A 26080-nucleotide genomic window follows, 5' to 3' on the forward strand; every position below is an offset into this window, starting at 1 on the left:
GCGAGTCGTCGTACTGAGGTAACCTTATTCTGAGGTAACCTTATTTTGTTGGTTAAGATCGCTAAATTTACCAGTAAGAGCAAATACAGAAAGGTATGAATATATTCGCTTTAGTGATAAACATATCTGATATGTAACACAGAAATAGAAATTGAATATCATTTTGATTGTGCTATGTCCTATTTATGTTGGATAGTGAGAAAATATATACCATAAAAAATTTACACAAATCCAAACTTTTACTCATATATACTTCAGTAACAAGAGTAAGCTAATGCTAGTGTAGCTAAGTTGATTTTTAAAGTTACAAAAATAGAGAAAACGCATTGATGACCTGTCTTTACATATAACTATGTAAGCATTAATCTAGACAGCTGCAAGCAGTGATGCTATTTCAAGTCTCTATTGATGAATATCAAACATTACAGACGATTCATGAACTGAATAGGTCTAGAGTATCTGTGTGGGTTTGCGTGTATATTATATATAATGATGTACTGCATGTTAAACTATACGACTTTTAGGGGCCTGTAGCCTACATTTAATAAAAATGATGATGAAGACGACGGCGACAATGATGATGATGTTGATGATGTTGATATTGTAGGAATGATGAACATAATAAGACAACAGACTCTAGGAAACGTGTCACGACTTGAATCTCTGCAGTATCACTGCTGCAGAAAACTGTTATTAAAGGGGCATGATTTTTCTAATGTTTTGTGTGGCAATATCGACAGGCAAACAAAATTGATTAAACATCTTAGAGTTAATGCTAGTACTCACCATTACTGAAAAACTTATTGAGGCGATTCCTCCAATGAAGAAACCAACGCCAATCACTTTGTATGTGTCCAGGTTGTAAGAGTCCCAGATACGGATGTGCGTCTAATAAAACATTTTAAAAAGATTTACGTAAATCATTTTGAATTAAAATAGCATCAGCCTTTCGTTACCCGAAATTGAGCATAGATGCTTCACATAAGCTGATTTTTATGTACAGGAAAACGTTAAGAAGAAATACAAAGTTGATCGTAATACTGGCCTAGAAGTTTTCACACAAGCGAAACGGAAGCTTTAGCGAAGAATTAAATATGTTCTGCAAAGATGATTTCCATACAGTTACGTAATGTTTATGAACATATCATACGCTACATTTTGTGATGATTGTTTTGGTTCTACAGTCGAAAGAAGATGGTAGTAAGTAAACACGTTTAGTTTTATTCGTCTTTACAAGAAACGAAAGAGATTGATGAAAACAATATACGAAACATGACTTTCTTCAAAACGAAAATACGATATTGAGTATAACATTGTGATAATGATAAAGTTTCTCTTACCGCACTTTCTGGTTTCTTTCCTTGAAGCTGTCCAGAGGCAATGATGTAATTATTGGGATGAAGCGCCAAGCTGAGAGAAGATTGGAGTGTGGGTTTTTTTCTTCAATATTCTCATGTTATTTGTTAACTTGATAAAGTTATGACAAGAACGAGATTCTTATAAAAGATGCATTTCAAAAAATCAAAGATTCGGTTACACGTATCAGTAATTTGGCGTAAAATTCTCATATAAATATTAGAACGTAAAACCTGAATAACATCTTATTGGCTACATGATAGAAAAGTTGCAAGCTTAGGAAAATTACAGCATTGATCGAGTTACTTAGCATGTAAGCATGAATTCATCAAGGTTTTGACAACAAATACATTCCTCACTGAAATGATATGTTGTGCAATGTTTCTCAATAGCTGCTAAGCACTGTTAGAGATGTAAAAAGTTCGTGGCATTTAATCTTCATGAATCTTTTGCTGCCTGTATGCTTAACTTTTATAATGATTTATAATTAACGGGCTATTTGCCCCCATCCCCGACCCACTATAACACGGGGGATGCATATAACTATTAATACGTTCGTCCGTCTGTTCGTAATCTGTGTATCTGTCCATTAACATTTTCGTTTCTGGTGCATACGTATCTAACCGTTCAATGTAAGTTAACCAGACATGGTAATTGCATCATGAAAGTTCTATTGAGATGCCTATTTGCATGCATAATTCTGCGCATTCATTATTTTGTTTATGTTACCATGAACACAAAGTAATGCATAAGCAGTAGAAAATGTGAACACATGGCACAAAAATTGAAAATCATTTACCATAGGTTACTTTTAGTACCAGTATTTTTACATATGCGGGGTATGTAGGAATATATTGTTTCTAGGGAAATAGTGAGAAGTTCGTGACGCAATATTTCCGCCACCTAGGCGAATGTATATGGCCCGCAAAAAATAAAGTTGGTTCAGGGGAACTCACCAGGTGATTTCCTCGTTATGTTCCAGGTAATGTCTCTGAGAAACCTGGTCCTTGTCAAACAGTACCACCACGGCTGCCACGTAATATACCAATTCACCAGTCTTTGGTAGAACTGTCAGATTAAACTTTCTGTCTTTGCCACGATAGCCATAACTTTATAAGTTAGGGAATTATATCTACTCGTGAGTACAAGGTAGCAATAAGTGTAATGCCATTAACAATTAAGGCAATAATTTTATCCGAGTTGACGGCTTATGTTTTTTAAGTTGTGTTTGCCCTTTCTATCGGGATTTTCTACTTCCTAATTATCTTTTAAAATCAAAACCCTAAATGATCATATTTAAATGATTTTTAATTCTTAAAAAGATGTCAACCTGCTATCATGAACTGTAACACAAACTTAAAGATGGAACAAATTAAATGATTCAATATGATATTTATTGTGTTGCATTATCGATACAAATGCATGATAAACATTTATTTTATTATACCGTCGTGGAAATTTTTATTTCTTTTGGTATAACTAGAGCAAGAATTAAAATTCTAATTTTATGTCACGGTGTCAAATAAGACTACTAGGTAAACGAATAAGTCACGGTGTCAAATAAGACTACTAGGTAAATGAATAAGTCACGGTGTCAAATAAGACTACTAGGTAAATGAATAAGTCACGGTGTCAAATAAGACTACTAGGTAAATGAATAAGTCACGGTGTCAAATATGACTGCTAGATAAATGAATAAGTCACGGTGTCAAATAAGACTACTAGGTAAATGAATAAGTCATGGTGTCAAATATGACTGCTAGATAAGAATAAAGAATACATTTCTACTGATAAGTTTATTTCAAATGATATTTCATCAATGACTAAAATTGTCATCGAGGTACATTTCTCACGAATTCGTGAAGGATACACCCATTCCATTCTAAGTATTTTATCTGGCCGATGGCCGTCATCATCTGGGTCAATTTCTGTTGGGGGGTAAAACTCTGAAAGAATGCAAATATATAAGATCTAAAAAATCTGTATAGATGTTCCAAACTGTAAGCGATATGAATGGACAACAGACTTATGCCAATGCATAGCAAATTATGGCAAGTGTGAATGGACAACAGACCAATGCAAAATATATTACAAAGTATGGCCAATGTGAATGGACGACATACCAATGCAAAGTACATCACAAACTTAGACCAATGGACAAAACACCTATACAAAATGTATAGCAAGCCATGGCTAATATGAATGGACAATATAATTATGCAAAGTATATAGCAAGCCATGACTAAATTGAATGGACAATAGACCTATGCAAAGAATATAGCATGCCATGACCAATATGAATGGACAATAGACTTATGCAAAAGATATAGCAAGCCATGGTCAATATGAATGAACAATAGACTTATGCATTGTATAGCACGCCATGATTAATATGACTGGACAATAAGCTTATGCAAAGGATACAGCAAGCCATGCCCACTATGAATAGACAATAGATTTATGCAAAGGATACAGCAAGCCATGCCCACTATGAATAGACAATAGACTTATGCAAAGGATACGGCAAGCCATGCCCACTATGAATGGACAATAGACTTATGCAAAGTATATAGCAAGCCTCAGCTAATATGAATGAACAATATACTTATGTATTATATAGCAAGCCTCAGCTAATATGAATGAACAATAAATATATCGAAAATGCATAGCAGATTGTGAATGGATAACAGAGCAAAGCAAAATAAATAGCAAACAATGACCAACGTGAATGAACTGCAGACCAATGCAAAATGCACAGCAGAAGAACTAAAGAAAGATATGATGGAGGCAAGAAATTCAACAACAAAAACTAGCAGAAAAAAACGTTAAAAAACCCACAAGATACACGACAAGCATCACATTGTTCTTCAGTGTATCAAAATGAATGGGTTGGATGGCATCACAGTACTTTGCAGTTTAATAAAGGAATGGATGGCATGGCATCACAGTACTTTGTAGTTTAGTAAAAAAAATGGATGGCATGGCATCATAGTGCTTTGCAGTTTATTAAAATAATGGGTGGGATGTCATCACATTGCTTTGCAGTTTAGCGAACGAATGGTTGGGATAACATCACAGTGCTTTGCAGTTTTCTAAAAGAATGGGTGGGATGGGATCACAGTGATTTGCATTTTAGTAAAAACAATTCATGGTATTGCATCATAATGTTTTGCATTGTGTTAAAAAGCACGATTGGGGTGACATCACAGTACAGTCTAGTAAAACGAATGGCATCACCAACATAACATAGTTTTGGATATCATTCCATCACTGACCTAAAGCATAAATTATTTTATTCGTAACTTTGAACGAACAATAGAAAATAAACGTCTGGAAATTATAAAAGTGTAACAGACATTTGCAACCAATATCATATTCGTGAAGTGTTTCCGTTTGGTTACATCCATTAATATATACCCATGTAATAGCATTAGTGCTACATCCAGTAACATATACCCCAGTACTATCAATACTGTTACATCCAGTAATATATGCCCAAGTACCATCAATAATGTCACATCCAGAAAGATATACCTAAGTACTATCAATAATGTCACATGCAGTAATATATGCCCAAGTACTATCAATAATGTCACATCCAGAAAGATATACCTAAGTACTATCAATAACGTCACATGCAGTAACATATGCCCATGTACTATCAATAATGTCACATCCAGAAAGATATACCTAAGTACTATCAATAATGTCACATGCAGAAAGATATACCTAAGTACTATCAATAATGTCACATCCAGAAAGATATACCTAAGTACTATCAATAATGTCACATCCAGAAAGATATACCTAAGTACTATCAATAACGTCACATGCAGTAATATATGCCCAAGTACTATCAATAATGTCACATCCAGAAAGATATACCTAAGTACTATCAATAACGTCACATGCAGTAATATACGCCCAAGTACTATCAATAATGTCACATCCAGAAAGATATACCTAAGTACTATCAATAATGTCACATGCAGTAATATATGCCCAAGTACTATCAATAATGTCACATCCAGAAAGATATACCTAAGTACTATCAATAATGTCACATCCAGAAAGATATACCTAAGTACTATCAATAACGTCACATGCAGTAACATATGCCCAAGTACTATCAATAATGTCACATGCAGAAAGATATACCTAAGTACTATCAATAACGTCACATGCAGTAACATATGCCCAAGTACTATCAATAATGTCACATCCAGAAAGATATACCTAAGTACTATCAATAACGTCACATGCAGTAACATATGCCCAAGTACTATCAATAATGTCACATCCAGAAAGATATACCTAAGTACTATCAATCATGTCACATCCAGAAAGATATACCTAAGTACTATCAATAACGTCACATGCAGTAATATATGCCCAAGTACTATCAATAATGTCACATCCAGAAAGATATACCTAAGTACTATCAATAATGTCACATCCAGAAAGATATACCTAAGTACTATCAATAACGTCACATGCAGTAACATATGCCCAAGTACTATCAATAATGTCACATCCAGAAAGATATACCTAAGTACTATCAATAATGTCACATCCAGAAAGATATACCTAAGTACTATCAATAACGTCACATGCAGTAACATATGCCCAAGTACTATCAATAATGTCACATCCAGAAAGATATACCAAAGTACTATCAATAATGTCACATCCAGAAAGATATACCTAAGTGCTATCAATAATGTCCCATCCAGAAAGATATACCTAAGTACTATCAATAACGTCACATGCAGTAACATATGCCCAAGTACTATCAATAATGTCACATCCAGAAAGATATACCTAAGTACTATGAATAATGTCACATCCAGAAAGATATACCTAAGTACTATCAATAACGTCACATGCAGTAATATATGCCCAAGTACTATCAATAATGTCACATCCAGAAAGATATACCTAAGTACTATCAATAATGTCACATCCAGAAAGATATACCTAAGTACTATCAATAACGTCACATGCAGTAACATATGCCCATGTACTATCAATAATGTCACATCCAGAAAGATATACCTAAGTACTATCAATAACGTCACATGCAGTAATATATGCCCAAGTACTATCAATAATGTCACATCCAGAAAGATATACCTAAGTACTATCAATAACGTCACATGCAGTAACATATGCCCAAGTACTATCAATAATGTCACATGCAGAAAGATATACCTAAGTACTATCAATAATGTCACATCCAGAAAGATATACCTAAGTACTATCAATAATGTCACATCCAGAAAGATATACCTAAGTACTATCAATAACGTCACATGCAGTAACATATGCCCAAGTACTATCAATAATGTCACATCCAGAAAGATATACCTAAGTACTATCAATAATGTCACATTCAGAAAGATATACCTAAGTACTATCAATAATGTCACATCCAGAAAGATATACCTAAGTACTATCAATAATGTCACATCCAGAAAGATATACCTAAGTACTATCAATAACGTCACATGCAGTAACATATCCCCATGTACTATCAATAATGTCACATCCAGAAAGATATACCTAAGTACTATCAATAACGTCACATGCAGTAATATATGCCCAAGTACTATCAATAATGTCACATCCAGAAAGATATACCTAAGTACTATCAATAATGTCACATCCAGAAAGATATACCTAAGTGCTATCAATAATGTCCCATCCAGAAAAATATACCTAAGTATTATCAATAACGTCACATGCAGTAACATATGCCCAAGTACTATCAATAATGTCACATGCAGAAAGATATACCTAAGTACTATCAATAATGTCACATCCAGAAAGATATACCTAAGTACTATCAATAATGTCACATCCAGAAAGATATACCTAAGTACTATCAATAATGTCACATCCAGAAAGATATACCTAAGTACTATCAATAATGTCACATCCAGAAAGATATACCTAAGTACTATGAATAATGTCACATCCAGAAAGATATACCTAAGTACTATCAATAACGTCACATGCAGTAATATATGCCCAAGTACTATCAATAATGTCACATGCAGAAAGATATACATAAGTACTATCAATAATGTCACATCCAGAAAGATATACCTAAGTACTATCAATAATGTCACATCCAGAAAGATATACCTAAGTACTATCAATAACGTCACATGCAGTAACATATGCCCAAGTACTATCAATAATGTCACATCCAGAAAGATATACCTAAGTACTATCAATAATGTTACATACATAAATATATACCTAAGTACTATCAATAACGTCACATGCAGTAACATATGCCCAAGTACTATCAATAATGTCACATCCAGAAAGATATACCTAAGTACTATCAATAATGTCACATCCAGAAAGATATACCTAAGTACTATCAATAACGTCACATGCAGTAATATATGCCCAAGTACTATCAATAATGTCACATGCAGAAAGATATACCTAAGTACTATCAATAATGTCACATCCAGAAAGATATACCTAAGTACTATCAATGATGTCACATGCAGTAATATATGCCCAAGTACTATCAATAATGTCACATCCAGAAAGATATACCTAAGTACTATCAATAATGTCACATCCAGAAAGATATACCTAAGTACTATCAATAACGTCACATGCAGTAACATATGCCCAAGTACTATCAATAATGTCACATCCAGAAAGATATACCTAAGTACTATCAATAATGTCACATCCAGACAGATATACCTAAGTACTATCAATAATGTCACATGCAGTAATATATGCCCAAGTACTATCAAAAATGTCACATCCAGAAAGATATACCTAAGTACTATCAATAATGTCACATCCAGAAAGATATACCTAAGTACTATCAATAACGTCACATGCAGTAACATATGCCCAAGTACTATCAATAATGTCACATCCAGAAAGATATACCTAAGTACTATCAATAATGTCACATCCAGAAAGATATACCTAAGTACTATCAATAACGTCACATGCAGTAATATATGCCCAAGTACTATCAATAATGTCACATGCAGAAAGATATACCTAAGTACTATCAATAACGTCACATGCAGAAAGATATACATAACTACTATCAATAATGTCACATCCAGAAAGATATACCTAAGTACTATCAATAATGTCACATGCAGTAATATATGCCCAAGTACTATCAATAATGTCACATCCAGAAAGATATACCTAAGTACTATCAATAATGTCACATCCAGAAAGATATACCTAAGTAATATCAATAACGTCACATGCAGTAATATATGCCCAAGTACTATCAATAATGTCACATGCAGAAAGATATACCTAAGTACTATCAATAATGTCACATCCAGAAAGATATACCTAAGTACTATCAATAACGTCACATGCAGTAATATATGCCCAAGTACTATCAATAATGTCACATCCAGAAAGATATACCTAAGTACTATCAATAATGTTACATACATAAATATATACCTAAGTACTATCAATAACGTCACATGCAGTAACATATGCCCAAGTACTATCAATAATGTCACATCCAGAAAGATATACCTAAGTACTATCAATAATGTCACATCCAGAAAGATATACCTAAGTACTATCAATAACGTCACATGCAGTAACATATGCCCAAGTACTATCAATAATGTCACATCCAGAAAGATATACATAAGTACTATCAATAATGTCACATCCAGAAAGATATACCTAAGTACTATCAATAACGTCACATGCAGTAACATATGCCCAAGTACTATCAATAATGTCACATCCAGAAAGATATACCTAAGTACTATCAATAACGTCACATGCAGTAACATATGCCCAAGTACTATCAATAATGTCACATCCAGAAAGATATACCTAAGTACTATCAATAATGTCACATCCAGAAAGATATACCTAAGTACTATCAATAACGTCACATGCAGTAACATATGCCCAAGTACTATCAATAATGTCACATCCAGAAAGATATACCTAAGTACTATCAATAATGTCACATCCAGAAAGATATACCTAAGTACTATCAATAACGTCACATGCAATAACATATGCCCATGTACTATCAATAATGTCACATCCAGAAAGATATACCTAAGTACTATCAATAACGTCACATGCAGTAATATATGCCCAAGTACTATCAATAATGTCACATCCAGAAAGATATACCTAAGTACTATCAATAATGTCACATCCAGAAAGATATACCTAAGTACTATCAATAACGTCACATGCAGTAACATATGCCCAAGTACTATCAATAATGTCACATGCAGAAAGATATACCTAAGTACTATCAATAATGTCACATCCAGAAAGATATACCTAAGTACTATCAATAATGTCACATCCAGAAAGATATACCTAAGTACTATCAATAACGTCACATGCAGTAACATATGCCCAAGTACTATCAATAATGTCACATCCAGAAAGATATACCTAAGTACTATCAATAATGTCACATCCAGAAAGATATACCTAAGTACTATCAATAACGTCACATGCAGTAACATATGCCCATGTACTATCAATAATGTCACATCCAGAAAGATATACCTAAGTACTATCAATAACGTCACATGCAGTAATATATGTCCAAGTACTATCAATAATGTCACATCCAGAAAGATATACCTAAGTACTATCAATAATGTCACATCCAGAAAGATATACCTAAGTACTATCAATAATGTCACATCCAGAAAGATATACCTAAGTACTATCAATAATGTCACATCCAGAAAGATATACCTAAGTACTATCAATAATGTCACATGCAGTAACATATGCCCAAGTACTATCAATAATGTCACATCCAGAAAAATATACCTAAGTATTATCAATAACGTCACATGCAGTAACATATGCCCAAGTACTATCAATAATGTCACATGCAGAAAGATATACCTAAGTACTATCAATAATGTCACATCCAGAAAGATATACCTAAGTACTATCAATAACGTCACATGCAGTAACATATGCCCAAGTACTATCAATAATGTCACATCCAGAAAGATATACCTAAGTACTATCAATAACGTCACATGCAGTAACATATGCCCAAGTACTATCAATAATGTCACATGCAGAAAGATATACCTAAGTACTATCAATAATGTCACATCCAGAAAGATATACCTAAGTACTATCAATAACGTCACATGCAGTAATATATGCCCAAGTACTATCAATAATGTCACATGCAGAAAGATATACCTAAGTACTATCAATAATGTCACATCCAGAAAGATATACCTAAGTACTATCAATAACGTCACATGCAGTAACATATGCCCAAGTACTATCAATAATCTCACATCCAGAAAGATATACCTAAGTACTATCAATAACGTCACATGCAGTAACATATGCCCAAGTACTATCAATAATCTCACATCCAGAAAGATATACCTAAGTACTATCAATAACGTCACATGCAGTAATATATGCCCAAGTACTATCAATAATGTCACATCCAGAAAGATATACCTAAGTACTATCAATAATGTCACATCCAGAAAGATATACCTAAGTACTATCAATAACGTCACATGCAGTAACATATGCCCAAGTACTATCAATAATGTCACATCCAGAAAGATATACCTAAGTACTATCAATAATGTCACATGCAGAAAGATATACCTAAGTACTATCAATAACGTCATATGCAGTAACATATGCCCATGTACTATCAATAATGTCACATCCAGAAAGATATACCTAAGTACTATCAATAACGTCACATGCAGTAATATATGCCCAAGTACTATCAATAATGTCACATCCAGAAAGATATACCTAAGTACTATGAATAATGTCACATCCAGAAAGATATACCTAAGTACTATCAATAATGTCACATCCAGAAAAATATACCTAAGTATTATCAATAACGTCACATGCAGTAACATATGCCCAAGTACTATCAATAATGTCACATGCAGAAAGATATACCTAAGTACTATCAATAATGTCACATCCAGAATGATATACCTAAGTACTATCAATAATGTCACATCCAGAAAGATATACCTAAGTACTATCAATAATGTCACATCCAGAAAGATATACCTAAGTACTATCAATAATGTCACATGCAGTAACATATGCCCAAGTACTATCAATAATGTCACATCCAGAAAAATATACCTAAGTATTATCAATAACGTCACATGCAGTAACATATGCCCAAGTACTATCAATAATGTCACATGCAGAAAGATATACCTAAGTACTATCAATAATGTCACATCCAGAAAGATATACCTAAGTACTATCAATAACGTCACATGCAGTAACATATGCCCAAGTACTATCAATAATGTCACATCCAGAAAGATATACCTAAGTACTATCAATAATGTTACATGCAGAAAGATATACCTAAGTACTATCAATAACGTCACATGCAGTAACATATGCCCAAGTACTATCAATAATCTCACATCCAGAAAGATATACCTAAGTACTATCAATAACGTCACATGCAGTAATATATGCCCAAGTACTATCAATAATGTCACATCCAGAAAGATATACCTAAGTACTATCAATAATGTCACATCCAGAAAGATATACCTAAGTACTATCAATAATGTCACATCCAGAAAGATATGCCTAAGTACTATCAATAACGTCACATGCAGTAACATATGCCCATGTACTATCAATAATGTCACATCCAGAAAGATATACCTAAGTACTATCAATAACGTCACATGCAGTAACATATGCCCAAGTACTATCAATAATGTCACATCCAGAAAGATATACCTAAGTACTATCAATAACGTCACATGCAGTAATATATGCCTAAGTACTATCAATAATGTCACATCCAGAAAGATATACCTAAGTACTATCAATAATGTCACATCCAGAAAGATATACCTAAGTACTATCAATAATGTCACATCCAGAAAGGTATGCCTAAGTACTATCAATAACGTCACATGCAGTAACATATGCCCATGTACTATCAATAATGTCACATCCAGAAAGATATACCTAAGTACTATCAATAACGTCACATGCAGTAACATATGCCCAAGTACTATCAATAATGTCACATCCAGAAAGATATACCTAAGTACTATCAATAACGTCACATGCAGTAATATATGCCTAAGTACTATCAATAATGTCACATCCAGAAAGATATACCTAAGTACTATCAATAATGTCACATCCAGAAAGATATACCTAAGTACTATCAATAACGTCACATGCAGTAACATATGCCCATGTACTATCAATAATGTCACATCCAGAAAGATATACCTAAGTACTATCAATAACGTCACATGCAGTAACATATGCCCATGTACTATCAATAATGTCACATCCAGAAAGATATACCTAAGTACTATCAATAACGTCACATACATTAATATATGCCTAAGTGCTATCAATAATGTCACATACAGAAAGATATACCTAAGTACTATCAATAATGTCACATCCAGAAAGATATACCTAAGTACTATCAATAACGTCACATGCAGTAACATGTGCCCAAGTACTATCAATAATGTCACATCCAGAAAGATATACCTAAGTACTATCAATAACGTCACATGCAGTAATATATGCCCAAGTACTATCAATAATGTCACATCCAGAAAAATATACCTAAGTATTATCAATAATGTCACATGCAGTAACATATGCCCAAGTACTATCAATAAAGTTACATACAGAAATATATATCCTAGTAGTATCAATAATGTCACATCCAGAAAGATATACCTAAGTACTATCAATAACGTCACATGCAGTAGCATATGCCCAAGTACTATCAATAATGTCACATCCAGAAAGATATACCTAAGTACTATCAATAACGTCACATGCAGTAACATATGCCCAAGTACTATCAATAATGTTACATACAGAAAGATATACCCTAGTAGTATCAATAATGTCACATCCAGAAAAATATACCTAAGTACTATCAATAACGTCACATGCAGTAACATATGCCCAAGTACTATCAATAATGTTACATACAGAAATATATACCCTAGTAGTATCAATAATGTCACATCCAGAAAATATACCCCAATACTATCAATAATGTCACATCCAGAAAGATATACCCCAGGACTATCAATAATGTCGCATGCAGTAACATATGCCCCAGAACTTTCAATAATGTCACTTCCACTAACACTACCCCAGTACTATCAATAAAGCGACGTCCAGTAACATATATCCCAGTACTATAAATAATGCCACATTCAGTAATACATCACCAGTGCCATCAATATTGACACATCCCCAGTAATATCCATAATGCTATATCCATTAACACATTTCCAAATACAACCAATAATGTCACATCTAGTAACACATCCCCCAGTACTATCAGTAATGTCACATCCAGGATCATTCCCAAGTGCAATCAGTAATGTCTTATCCAATATCATATACTCAAATGCTATCAATAATGTCACATCCAGTAACACCAACCCCCAGTACTATCACTAATGTAACATCCAGTAACATATAGCCAAGTGATATCAGTAATGACATATTCAGTATTGCAACCACCAGTACTATCAATAATGTGACATCTACCTAGATATACTCAAGTGCTATCAATAATGTCACATCTAGTAAGATATACCCAGTGTTTTCATAATGTCACATCCAGAAAGATATACCCCAGTCATATCAGTAATGTCATACCCAGTAACATAAACCTAAGTGCTATCAATAATGGCACATCCAGTAACATATATCCAAGTGATATCAATAATGGCACATCCAGTAACATATATCAGAGCAATATCGATAATGGCACATCCAGTAACATATACCCAAGTGCTATCAATAATGGCACATCCAGTAACATATACCCAAGTCCTATCAATAATGGCACATCCAGTAACATATACCGAAGTGCTATCAATAATGGCACATCCAGTAACATATACCCAAGTCCTATCAATAATGGCACATCCACTAACATATACCAGAGTGCTATCAATAATGGCACATCCAGTAACATATACCCGAGTGCTATCAATAATGGCACATCCAGTAACATATACCCAAGTGCTATCAATAAGGGCACATCCAGTATCATATATCCAAGTCCTATCAATAATGGCACATCCAGTAACATATACCCGAGTGCTATCAATAATGGCACATCCAGTAACATATACCCGAGTGCTATCAATAATGGCACATCCAGTAACATATACCCAAATGCTATCAATAAGGGCACATCCAGTATCATATATCCAAGTGCTATCAATAATGGCACATCCAGTAACATATACCAGAGTGCTGTCAATAATGGTACATCCAGTAACATATACCCGAGTGCTATCAATAATGGTACATCCAGTAACATATATCCAAGTGCTATCAATAATGGCACATCCAGTAACATATACCCGAGTACTATCAATAATGGCATATCCATTAACATATAAATAAGTGATATCAATATTGGCACATCCAGTAAAGTAAACCCAATTGCAATGAATAATGGTACTTTTAAACCTTGAACCAAACAAATTTATAGGACATTTTCAAGCCTTGGTTGAAGATAAGATATATAGGAGAAGCACTTAAACACAATGGTAAAAAATCGCTTAATAAGAACTCATTATAGGGATTACCTCTCACCCTTCCCGCCACCTCTACCTGGGCAGACTCATTGGGTGCAGAATATAATTTGCCGTAGGGCATTTTGTATTGAAAGGTCGGCACTACTCCGTAACTAGACATCACACTTGGTCCACTATCATACCTACTGGCTCCCTCATATCGGTATGCATAGGGAACAGACATGGGAGTCTCGAAACCATTGCGTGACTCATTAATTTGACTGAGCTCTGAAAAAGAAGATATATAGTTAATTTTTACCCATTGATACTTTCAGCATATTTTGATGTCCTTATAATTATACGTGTGCAATTGATTGTGGAGGAAGTCTATGGATTACATAATTACTGTTGAAAAGCTAGAAACATGTTTGACAAATACGTATAAAGTAATAAGCATTGGTCTAAGATTTTTTTATATATCTAATCCAATGCCATTCAGAAATGAAAGGTACAGGTGTTGTATGGCACATTTGTATCAAATCACCATTAACTACATTACGGTCAGAATTTGATTACCGTAGTAATATACTGCTGCAAGTACAAAAATGAACAGGCAACGATAATAGTACACAATTTTGCACTCTGGAAAGAATGAGTGAACATTACTGAGAGATCTCGAGGGTTGTAGTTCAAAATCTTGTGTCTCTGGTTCAAATTTTGGCAACAGTTTTATTTTCTTTTGTAATCACGTTTTATTGATATATCGAGTTAGAAGAGCAACAACAACAAACCTAACACTTGCGCATCGGGATTTTCCATTAGAAACAAACCTAACACTAGCGTATATAGTTTTTCCATCAGGAAAATCAAAGTTGTACTTCATCATGCCTGAAATAGTCTTGCTTTATTTTAGCACGAAATTCTCGTATATGAAAAATATGTCTGAGCCCATTCGTTAAATAAATAATGATCCTGAGATGATTATTTTGTTTATACCTAAGTCAGTTTGCCTCTGTGGTCTCTTCTTTATTCCTCTGTCAGCCATTGAGTCATTTCTTGACATTATGGGAATCTCCCTTTTGTTTTTATTGAGAAAATTCAGCGATAAATTATCGTTGGACGCAGCGTAGAATGTTGCCTTGTTTACGTCTAATTCGTGGAACAACTGGGAATAACTTTCCACCTACAACAAACACAATATATTGATCATGTAACTTTGTTTGTTTCCTTGACGTTGAACCAATGGGGAATGACTTTCTTCCTGGAAACAAATGAGAAATGAATTTCTTCCTGGAAACAAATGAGAAATTACTTTCTTTTTGGAAACCAAATGATTTTGTTTCTTTGAAAAAATAGGAAATAACTTTCTTCATGGAAACAAACGGGAAATTAATTTCTTCACGGAAACAAAGAACTACACTTAAAATGTGGAATTTTTATTTCTAATTCTTGGAACAAATATAAAAATATATTTCCATAAAGGAAAAAATTAAAACACTAACAGCCGTGCACTTCTTAAAATATTAGCTTTATATGAGTGACTTTAAAATTGTATAATATTACATAAATATGATCCACAAAAAGGGGCGATAATCCAAGTAAGCAACTAAATTGGGGCACATTTGATATTACGTCTGGACAAAAGATCAGTTTTCAAAATGGATCTTGAACTATCAAGCAAAACAGAATAGTTTACCATTTCATTGCTTAAAAGAGCTAATATTATACCAAAGAAGTGTCATGTCTCCAAAGAAGCGTTGATTGTCCATTCAGGAATAAATCTTTAAGAATAATAGCAATGCAGTTGTATTAAGTGACTTAAAGTGAGCCTTCAAGTCAGAGATAAATTTTTTATCATTGTACTTCTACAGCCCTATTATATCTCTTTTAAATGATGATACTGATCCATTCAGTTTTAAGACAATAAAAGCAGTCAGACTTGTTGATCTGAGGTACTATTGCTCCAGCTGAGGAAAAAAAAAGATAGTTCAACGTAATCCGATTGTTTTTCTCTTAGCACGCATGCAAGAAAATATTACAAATCTGACCACAGAAGATCAAATTATTGTAGGTGAATTCATCCATTGGTTATGAAGGTTGTTGAAGATGGCCAGAGGCGTTTGTGCTCGTTTAATATGTACCAACAATTGCATTCTATCTAAATCTGATATATTATTGTTTGTTTTGGCAATTAATGCGCACAATATTTTTTTTTGGGGGGGGGGCAGTGTTAGTTGTCTACGGTTTGTCATCTAAGTTATATCAAAATTGTATTGACTACTAAGGTAGGTGTACCATTGTTTCATATCAGTTTCAGAACTGTGGATATTGTATTAAATAAAGTTCAGTATTCACTTAATTAAGGAGAAGTTGATAGAAATATAGTTGTCTCTTCATACTGCCAATGATTAAGCACTTTCTTATTTTGATAATATTTCTTATTGTAATAAAAATATCACAAAAAGGAAGACAAATCTACAAGATAAACTGCCCAAACTAAGTGATATATTTCTAATAATAGCATATACATCTATTTTTTTATTTGATCACATCTTCAAAATTGATACAAAACCCTACCTTTGTATGTGGAGGTTTTTGAGTGAACAGACGTGTGATCTCTGGACTGTCACTGCTTATGTCTTTGAGCCATTCTTCGAACGGTTTAGTTGTCTGCGGATTCAGAATTATTCTCATCACTCTCTCAGAGTCCTTGGCCAAATTGATTATTGGCACTATTTTTGGGGTATTGCTGCTTTCCCGTGAGCGTTTGACCTGTGACGTCGTTTTTCCTCCGAAAAGGTTGAGCTCACTTTTCCTGACTTTTCCCGCTGAAAGTCGTCTGTTTGACCACGTGCTTCTTACATTGCCATAGTCCATTCTCTTTAACTGTTTCACACCGGAAGCTACATATTCACGTCCTGCTTGAAACTGCTCAAGTTTTGTAATCCTCTTTCCGTCATCCAGGGCAAAAACAAATCGCACTCCAGATGGTATCTCCATTTTGCTAGTCAATATATTTAACAGAGCGTTAAAATCTTTAATCTGTTTATTAATCACTTGCTCGATTCCTCTGAAATGAGCATCTCCATTTCGATAAAACCGAATCATAATTCCTTGTTTTTTAGCCTTGTTTCCTTCTTGGTTCTGACGATGACTTTTGGTTTGCTCATCCGAACGAACATTGAGCCTCGCATCCCGTTTTCGAATTTGCACAGGTGGTATATTTGGACCACGTAAAATGTTATGGCGAGTAGGAGAGCCTCCATCTATTTCTTCATCACTGTACCGCTCAGTCTAAATAAAGAAAGGAAATCAAATTTATCGTGAAGAGTACAATAACAATAATTAGTTCAGTTTTGAATAATTCAAACTAAAATATTGCAGGGTGTTGTGTGTTGTTTCCTTCAAAATAAATATGGCATTATATCACCCTAAAGAAAATTTAAAACGCAACACACTTAGTAGCACCTTAGACTACGTTAAAATACCAGATTTGTTTCCACGCTATGTAGAGTAAGCGCTTGCAACTAAGAGGTACAGAGGGTTAACATTTAAAATCACAAGGAGTGGGTACTAATCCACAGCGGGATAGTGTGTCTCTGTGTGTGTGTATGTGTGTTGTAAGATTTCTTTCCAAACCATGTGAACAAAAATAGTCACAAAAGCAAACAGAAGAACAAATTCATGTCAATCGGACATGATTGGGCCTTTAATATTGTTCAGAACAGCGAATGGATCGAGCTGATAAACCCTTAGTATAAACATTTCGAACTTCTTTTTCATGCTTGAAGTTACTAAAACAATCTTTCATTTACTGAGCTTTTGAACATAATTCCATAAAGGTATCAAGATGGGGTTTGTTTTGGTTTTTGGGGGAATAAAATGATTCATTGTTTGGCGCTACCCTCCATAGAAGTATGTCAAAAGTGTTATTCAGATAGCAGAAATCAAAACAACCCCGGTCTTTTCTGTCCACTTAAAGCATCGCATCTAATTCGCCGCCATCATTTGTTCACATAGGGTAATATAGAGCCAGAAGGAAACAAAGTAAACATATCGTCAGCATATATATTTCTGTAGAATTGGCGCTCCAAAATAGGTCAAATGTAAATGAATTCCTACATCTACAATAAAGTTATTTAACGAATTAACGGAAAAGGCTGAGCGATATTTTCAGATTGCCACGATAGTTGGGTTTCGGAAACTTTCTTACATAAATTTCTTGTTTTTACTATATTCATCAACAAATTGCAGTCCCGAAACAGAAAAATATAAATTATGAGCACGTAGCCAGCAAACTAGCAACGTTATTTTAACAGTAAACTAAGGGAAGGTAGCACTGTGAAGGAATTGTCGATCGGTGTCGGGGAGTACTTTAATAGAAGGGTAGGTGAGTGGGATACTGCACTAAAAAGGAAGGTTTGATGAGTGGGAACGGGGGTGGGTAGGGGGAGTACAGGATCTAATCTAATATGTCACTGTTACAAAACACAACCCAATTTGCAAAAATAAAAAGTAGATGGATTAATACTGGAATGTATCGAAGATGACTTTGTTGTTGTTGTTGTTGTTTTTAGTAGTTGTAGTAGCAGTAGTTTGATGATTTAATTAAATCTTGTTCTTCTTTCTTTTCCAATTGTTGTTAGTTTGTTGCTGTTCCATTTTTGTTGTCCTTGTTATTGTTCACTTACAAACCGTACTTAGAATGAGTCTTATTCTTCTAATGTCATCCAATAGACTAGCATTTATTTCCTTTGGTGTTTCATTGGCACCCAACATAATATATTCAGAAGAAACAAGAATTCATTATATAGCTATTGAAAGACAAAAAGCTTTGTAAAATTTAACAAATGATTTATATCCCTAGAATACAAAGTCAAAATGAGAAAAGGAACTTACGGTATTGCGATTGAAATACCAAAATAGTCAAAAAAATGACAGACACAAGTCCTAGTATTCTAAAGTCCTGAATAAAATTCATTAAAAGTCCAGAATAAATCTGAAAACTGAAGGCGATGACGTGTCTTTTACAACGTCTTGTGTGTTCATGTGCTAATATTTTTTGTTGAATCACAGAAATATAATGCCTGGTATGAATACATTCTAAATTCCAGTGAATGTCTTTATCCAAGAATTTTATCAGAACACTTTTGTATTTCCAGAGAAAATAATCGATTGAATTCAATAATTTGAAGACAAAAAATATTCCAGCCCAAACAAACAAAAACACTGGAGACAACACATAACTTGATTGTGCTGAAACTGAAAGCTCGAATGACCACGTCCTCCCAGTTACAAGATTATATAGTTCTCTGCTTGACTTCAGGTCAAATTTAGCATTTTCGATATAAAAACCCCATTACCTAATGGAAAATAACTTTCTAGAATGATCCTCATGTTTACAAGACATTAACAAAATAATAGCTCACGTAGAAAATTCTAAAGCCGTGACCTAAATAAACATATTTGTTTCCTCTATTAATAATATTACTGATTTTAAACCCATACACATAGAGAATAATATAGCTATGTATTAGTTGTGTACAATGAATAAAATAAAAAGTCAATCATGCCAAGCAGAAGGTCAAGTACAACATAAAATGTTACATTACACTAGCATGTATTGAAATAAAGGATAAAATAATGTAAAAAGCTAAATAAGAATCCTTGTAAATTAAATATACATACCATTGCCAGCATAATTTTGGAATGCAAATGAAACTGCAATAGTCTTTTTTAAAATTAACTCACGTGATTACCTAAGAATCATCGATAGATGTGAAATTATGGACGCTTCAAGTTCCATTGAAACGATTGCTATATTCCTCTCAATGACTCGCAATAACAGGCTTTGAGATATCTGGTACATATTTATATGCGTATATTTCGCAACTACAACGTACAGCAGTTAAGCATCATTTATTTCATTGTTTAAATATTTCATTAGTAAATTACTTTACTAATTGAGATACCCAAAATAAACTCATTTTGGAATGTCAACATTGTTAAATCACGAATCATGGAAAATTTCATATTTGGATGCATGAGAGAGTTGATGAAGGGATTGAAACAGTATCAATAATTGATATAATTAGGCCCATACGATGTAGTGAGACAAAAATTGATCTAATTAGGCCCATACGATGTACTGAGACAAACATTGATCTAATTAGGCCCATACGATGTATTGAGACAAAACGATCTAATTAGGCCCATACGATGTACTGAGACAAAAATCGATCTAATTAGGTCCATACGATGTACTAAGACAAAAATTGATCTAATTAGGTCCATACGATGCACCGAGAATTTGTTTTATCTAATTAGACCGATACGATGTATTGAGATAACAATTGATTTAATTAGTCCATACCATGTACTGAGATAAAAATTGATCTAATTAGGTCCATAGGATGAATTGAGACAAGAATCGATATAATTAGGCCCATGCGATGTACTGAGACAAACATGTAACCAGTGTTTTCTCCAACGGTATACATGCATGCTCATCTTGAGGAGCGGGGAAAGGGAGGTGCGCAAGGGGAGCAACTAGAAAGGCCTTTTTAAGAGAGGTTTTTAAATTACGTTTCAATATCACCATGATCGATTGCTCAATTAACTAAACTAGCAGGAGACAGTGACTATCAGTAAACCTTTGATCACAAAAAATTATCCGATTAATATAATATAATGGATTCAATTGACATATTGGTTGTCAATTAACCAATGCATAAAATACAATTTTTGGACTCGCTGTTCAGGCGAGTCATCCAGTTCGATCTAAATAGTTTGTCTTGACTACAAGAATGTAGGATGGTCAAGAAGACAGATGGAACTCAGTGGGATACAAATTTAGTTTGCTTTGCTTTTGATGGTTTTAACCTTACTTTGGACACATGATTGGCTATGGTAGCTAAATGCTTTTCACATGGACACACTGAGGCAAGCATACAGGTGGAACTCAGTGGGATACAAATTTAGTTTGCTTTGCTTTTGATGGTTTTAACCTCACTTTGGACACATGATTGGCTATGGTAGCTAAATGCCTTTCACAAGGACACACTGAGGCAGCCGTCGCGGCTGTTCTAGGCTGATATCATATCCGCTGCCCCTAGAGTACGAAAACGACGACCTACCAGCTGAGCTATCGCGTTTCCCGAAAACCGTTTGAATCATACCACAGTTTCAAATCTTTAGCACTTCTTGTCTTATTCTTTTAGCAACATTATCATCTGATGTCAGCTTAAATTTCAAACATAACGAAAGTCTTCAAAATATACCCATTTCAAGCTTTAGTACAACGTTATGTGTTCATCAAAATCCGTTTCTCCTGTGAAATTTGCCTCAAGGGAATTTCAGAAATTTGCAGTTTAATTAGTTAACATGTCCAAGATTATTGACTGCCTTACTTCCTTCCCTATGACTCGTTATGCGGTTATGTGTCACGTCATTACGAAACTGATCAACTATAATGCACTGATTATTTCATGTATTGATTGTACGGATATATCATGTAAAAATAACAAACTGTGCACATTACAAAAGCACAAATTGTGATCACAAACGGAAAAAGAATGATTATTATACTCTTTTATTCTAACCGAAGAAAGACCTAGAAAGTAAAGAGGTACTGATTAAAATATGTAAAGTAGAGAAGTATTGTGGAAACGTGTTTCGAGCAGGGCCCAAAGCTCATTCTAATCTTTTTTCAAGCAATCCATCAATGGAATCATCACAAATCCTTCTAACGAATGATGAAAAAAGGGATTTAGACATATCATTTAAGCATTCGGGTGAGGGGTGATGAGAAAGAGATAGAAAAGAAGATGACAAATATTGACAACTTAACCATCATCTTTCCAAGGGCACAGAATCTGAACAACAAATACGTATCTTCATTACAATTTTGCTTTGTAGATTTATTATGGAAAAATCGAATAAAATATAGTGAAATATATGTTGTAAGGACAAACGGTGTTGCGTGTATAAGGTGTGAAGTACCAAAAGTACAGTTTAAAAGGAATTTAATGATAAGTGAATTTTGCATTTCCTGGGCAAAGTCTGGTGCAATGCATAATCACCTAATCAAGTTACATCCGAAAAATAAATAAAGATTGATACAAAAAAAAACAAATTAGCATGATTTTTTATTTTATTGTTTTGTCATCTCTTTCTATTTTGTTCACGTTCTCTCTGCAGTTCGAACATACAGTTGGGACACATATATCATTAAAGGTAAAATTATATCTCTTAAATATTTTCACTGGGTTGCAGATACCGGTTTTTTGGAAATTGGGCGGAGAAGAGATTAACGTGATTCTTTTTTTATCCTTCTAGCAAACAACCTCATTAAACTAAGTCTCCTTGTTGATCTTAAGTCAGCACCAAAACCAAGCCAACCATGGTTAACAATGTATTTAATTAATCCATATACAATGATTTAGAGAAGTATAGGATTCTGGCAGGGTATTATCATGCATGGGCTACCGACCCACAAGCAGCTAGATGATTAGATACAATCAGTCACTATGTGTCCTACTTATAAATCACTTCTAGCATCATTTATTTGTACTATAGATATACGTTGCCATATGTAACATGTTCTTATTGAAGTATTAAATTACTGTATTTTACCACATATGCTGAAGTCAAAAGTGATTTAGCTACCTGCCACCCCTTTGAGGTGAAGTTAAAAGTCCTTTACCTGCTCGACAACCTCAACCTCAACATTGTCATATTTCATCTTTAAGCAAGCAGCAACGTCTTTGTGTTCTAAATGATTATAATTATTTCGATATTCTATTACGATATTACATACACTATTTTCTTCAAAAATATAATTATTTTGCATCAATGTTTTCAATCCCATGCTTTGATTACTCACGTCAGCCACATCACATAAGCTCGAAATAAACGTAAACAATTTCGATTGCTGCCAAAAAATGCTGTTTAGCCCAATATCTGCACCAACTTTGTGAGTCAAACGTTTAAACACAATTATTCCTCTATGCTGCAAAGGAATAATACCAACTAGTGAAGGTTTTTTAAAAGTATATTAGATTTGAAACAATAAGCTTTAGCAAGACTGCCATTTTCGATTAAAAGACTTTTGACTTTCGCCATTTTATTTTCAAGCAGAGGAATGCCGATCTTACACAGATAGTGATGCTAATTAGTGGTCGAAGAGTTCTCCTATTATTCGAGGTCTCAATTTAAAATTTCAATTCGATTTCCTATCTGATGATAATCCAATCACGTGCATGGCGGGAGAGCGGAAATTAAAATAAAATGTAGTCCGTGATTTACTACATCCCATTTGGCGTCATGTCAAAGAAACAACGTGTTAATTTCTGTTTGATTGCCTTCCTACCAATGGAATTATAGATCTCATGCATTCATATAATATTTACAGGATTACCCTCGTCCTGGAATCATCAAAACAAGTACACGTGTCAGCATTAAATGTAGTCATGCATGCTTGATTCAATTATCCCTAATAAAAAAAATCAATAAATAACTACTAGTATCCCGGTAATTTATTGGCTGTTGGAAACAAAACTTTCCAAGTAAATTATTTAATAGTTGAATTTGAATTGGTAAATCTAATAATTTAAAAAGGAAACAAATTAGTAAATACGTTTGATACACATTGTGCATTTTATTACATTTAAGGTAGAAATTTATATGATTTTTTTAATAGACAACATCATACAACATATGATGAGATATTGCTTCTTTGAAGTCCTATACCTGGAATTGCATTGTGTTCCATATATACAAAACTACACATGTGTTTTGTTCCGATTGGGCGGAAAGAACGAGTTTGATATGTCGAGGCCGACAGACTACATTTCTTAAAAATACAACTTGCTGACATTTTAAATTATTTAAAACTCTGTAGCACTAAATCATTATCGATATTTTATAAGTGGGCTATTATTGGCTATCTAAAGTTGTAAAAGTAGTTCCAGGTTTGGTGTGCAATACGGGAATTTTAGGTGTGCAATACGGAATCACAGAATGAACATTTATATCGAACGACGCCAGATCAGCCATGTATGATTAAACGGATATGTGATAATAAATCAATCTATATCTCTATTTGTCCATCCGTCTGTCTGTCTGCTGCGATTGGTGAAGGCGAAAGTGAGTTATCGGACAAGCATCTTATTATTATATATTTCATATGATAAAATAATTGTTTTGTAATCCCGAAGAACGAAAATCGGAAGATGGAAAATAAAGTAATATCAGTGTATTTGAATTTGATAAATCATCACAACAAGACGTTTATTATTTCGTATGTTTATCGTTTGTGATGGAAAAACTGGAACAAACCCTGCAAACTTACTAATTTAGAACATACAACAATAGTTTCAGAAGTCACTCTGACCATTCTGTTAACTTCCATAAAGTTTTTGCACTTCCCAAAATCATTTTTTGTACATTATTGAACATTCTAATGGTATACGTAGCTAACATAATGTCATAGTATTTTTTTTAAATTTTTGCAACAACAAAAAAAACCAATTCAGGTTTTTATGTCAAGTAGAACATATAAGAGGAAATAGTGACATGCTGGATTTATTTTTCCTTTACATATGTATAATGTTTAAAATCTTATGAATTCATCAATTATTGAAGCTTATAAAAGCAAAAGCATAGAACTGGAACATTTAGATATTTTCCAAATGATGATTCTAATCCCAATGTTCCCTTTAATATAACTAATTTTGAAGTATGCACCTTTGTAAAAAATATTGAACAGATTTACGATGGTACATTTTTATAATATTAAAATTTAAAGTAAAAATAATTATAACTATTTTTATTATTTGTGAAACAATTAGTTCACAAAATGAACATCATAGAAAAAGATCTTTATTATTTCGTTGCACAATACGTTTGTATTGAAATCCTTGTCAGTTTTATACAAATAAAAATATTAAAGTTAGTTTCCAATGTTTTGAGTTTGGCAAATATCTCATATACAATGAAGTAGAGAAACTGAAATGATCAAATATTATGAAATGTACCAATTAAAGAAGTCCATGGTTCGTTTCTTTTAAAAGACGTTTTATTTCCGAATTACCAATATCAATTGGCTACGTGAATAATCTTGTAATTTCCGGAAGTCGTCATTAGAG

At 33.6% G+C, this 26080-nt stretch overlaps 1 protein-coding gene across 1 annotated transcript in view; it reads right to left on the minus strand.

The window, feature by feature from the left end:
• The window catches only part of LOC149781737 (echinoderm microtubule-associated protein-like 2), an 81690-nt gene that overhangs the window by 25113 nt on the left and 30497 nt on the right, over nt 1-26080 (minus strand). The window contains exons 2-8 of the mRNA XM_089935005.1: nt 17511-18227; nt 15930-16116; nt 15006-15221; nt 3227-3302; nt 2313-2465; nt 1341-1410; nt 787-888 (exon numbers count right to left, since the gene is read on the minus strand). Of these exons, the coding sequence (XP_089791131.1) occupies nt 787-888; nt 1341-1410; nt 2313-2465; nt 3227-3302; nt 15006-15221; nt 15930-16116; nt 17511-18227 (1521 nt within the window). The remainder of the gene's footprint in view (nt 1-786; nt 889-1340; nt 1411-2312; nt 2466-3226; nt 3303-15005; nt 15222-15929; nt 16117-17510; nt 18228-26080) is intronic.

Source organism: Sinohyriopsis cumingii, chromosome 15 (assembly GCF_028554795.1).
Source record: "Sinohyriopsis cumingii isolate HCF-2022 chromosome 15, ASM2855479v2, whole genome shotgun sequence".
Taxonomy (NCBI): domain Eukaryota; kingdom Metazoa; phylum Mollusca; class Bivalvia; order Unionida; family Unionidae; genus Sinohyriopsis; species Sinohyriopsis cumingii.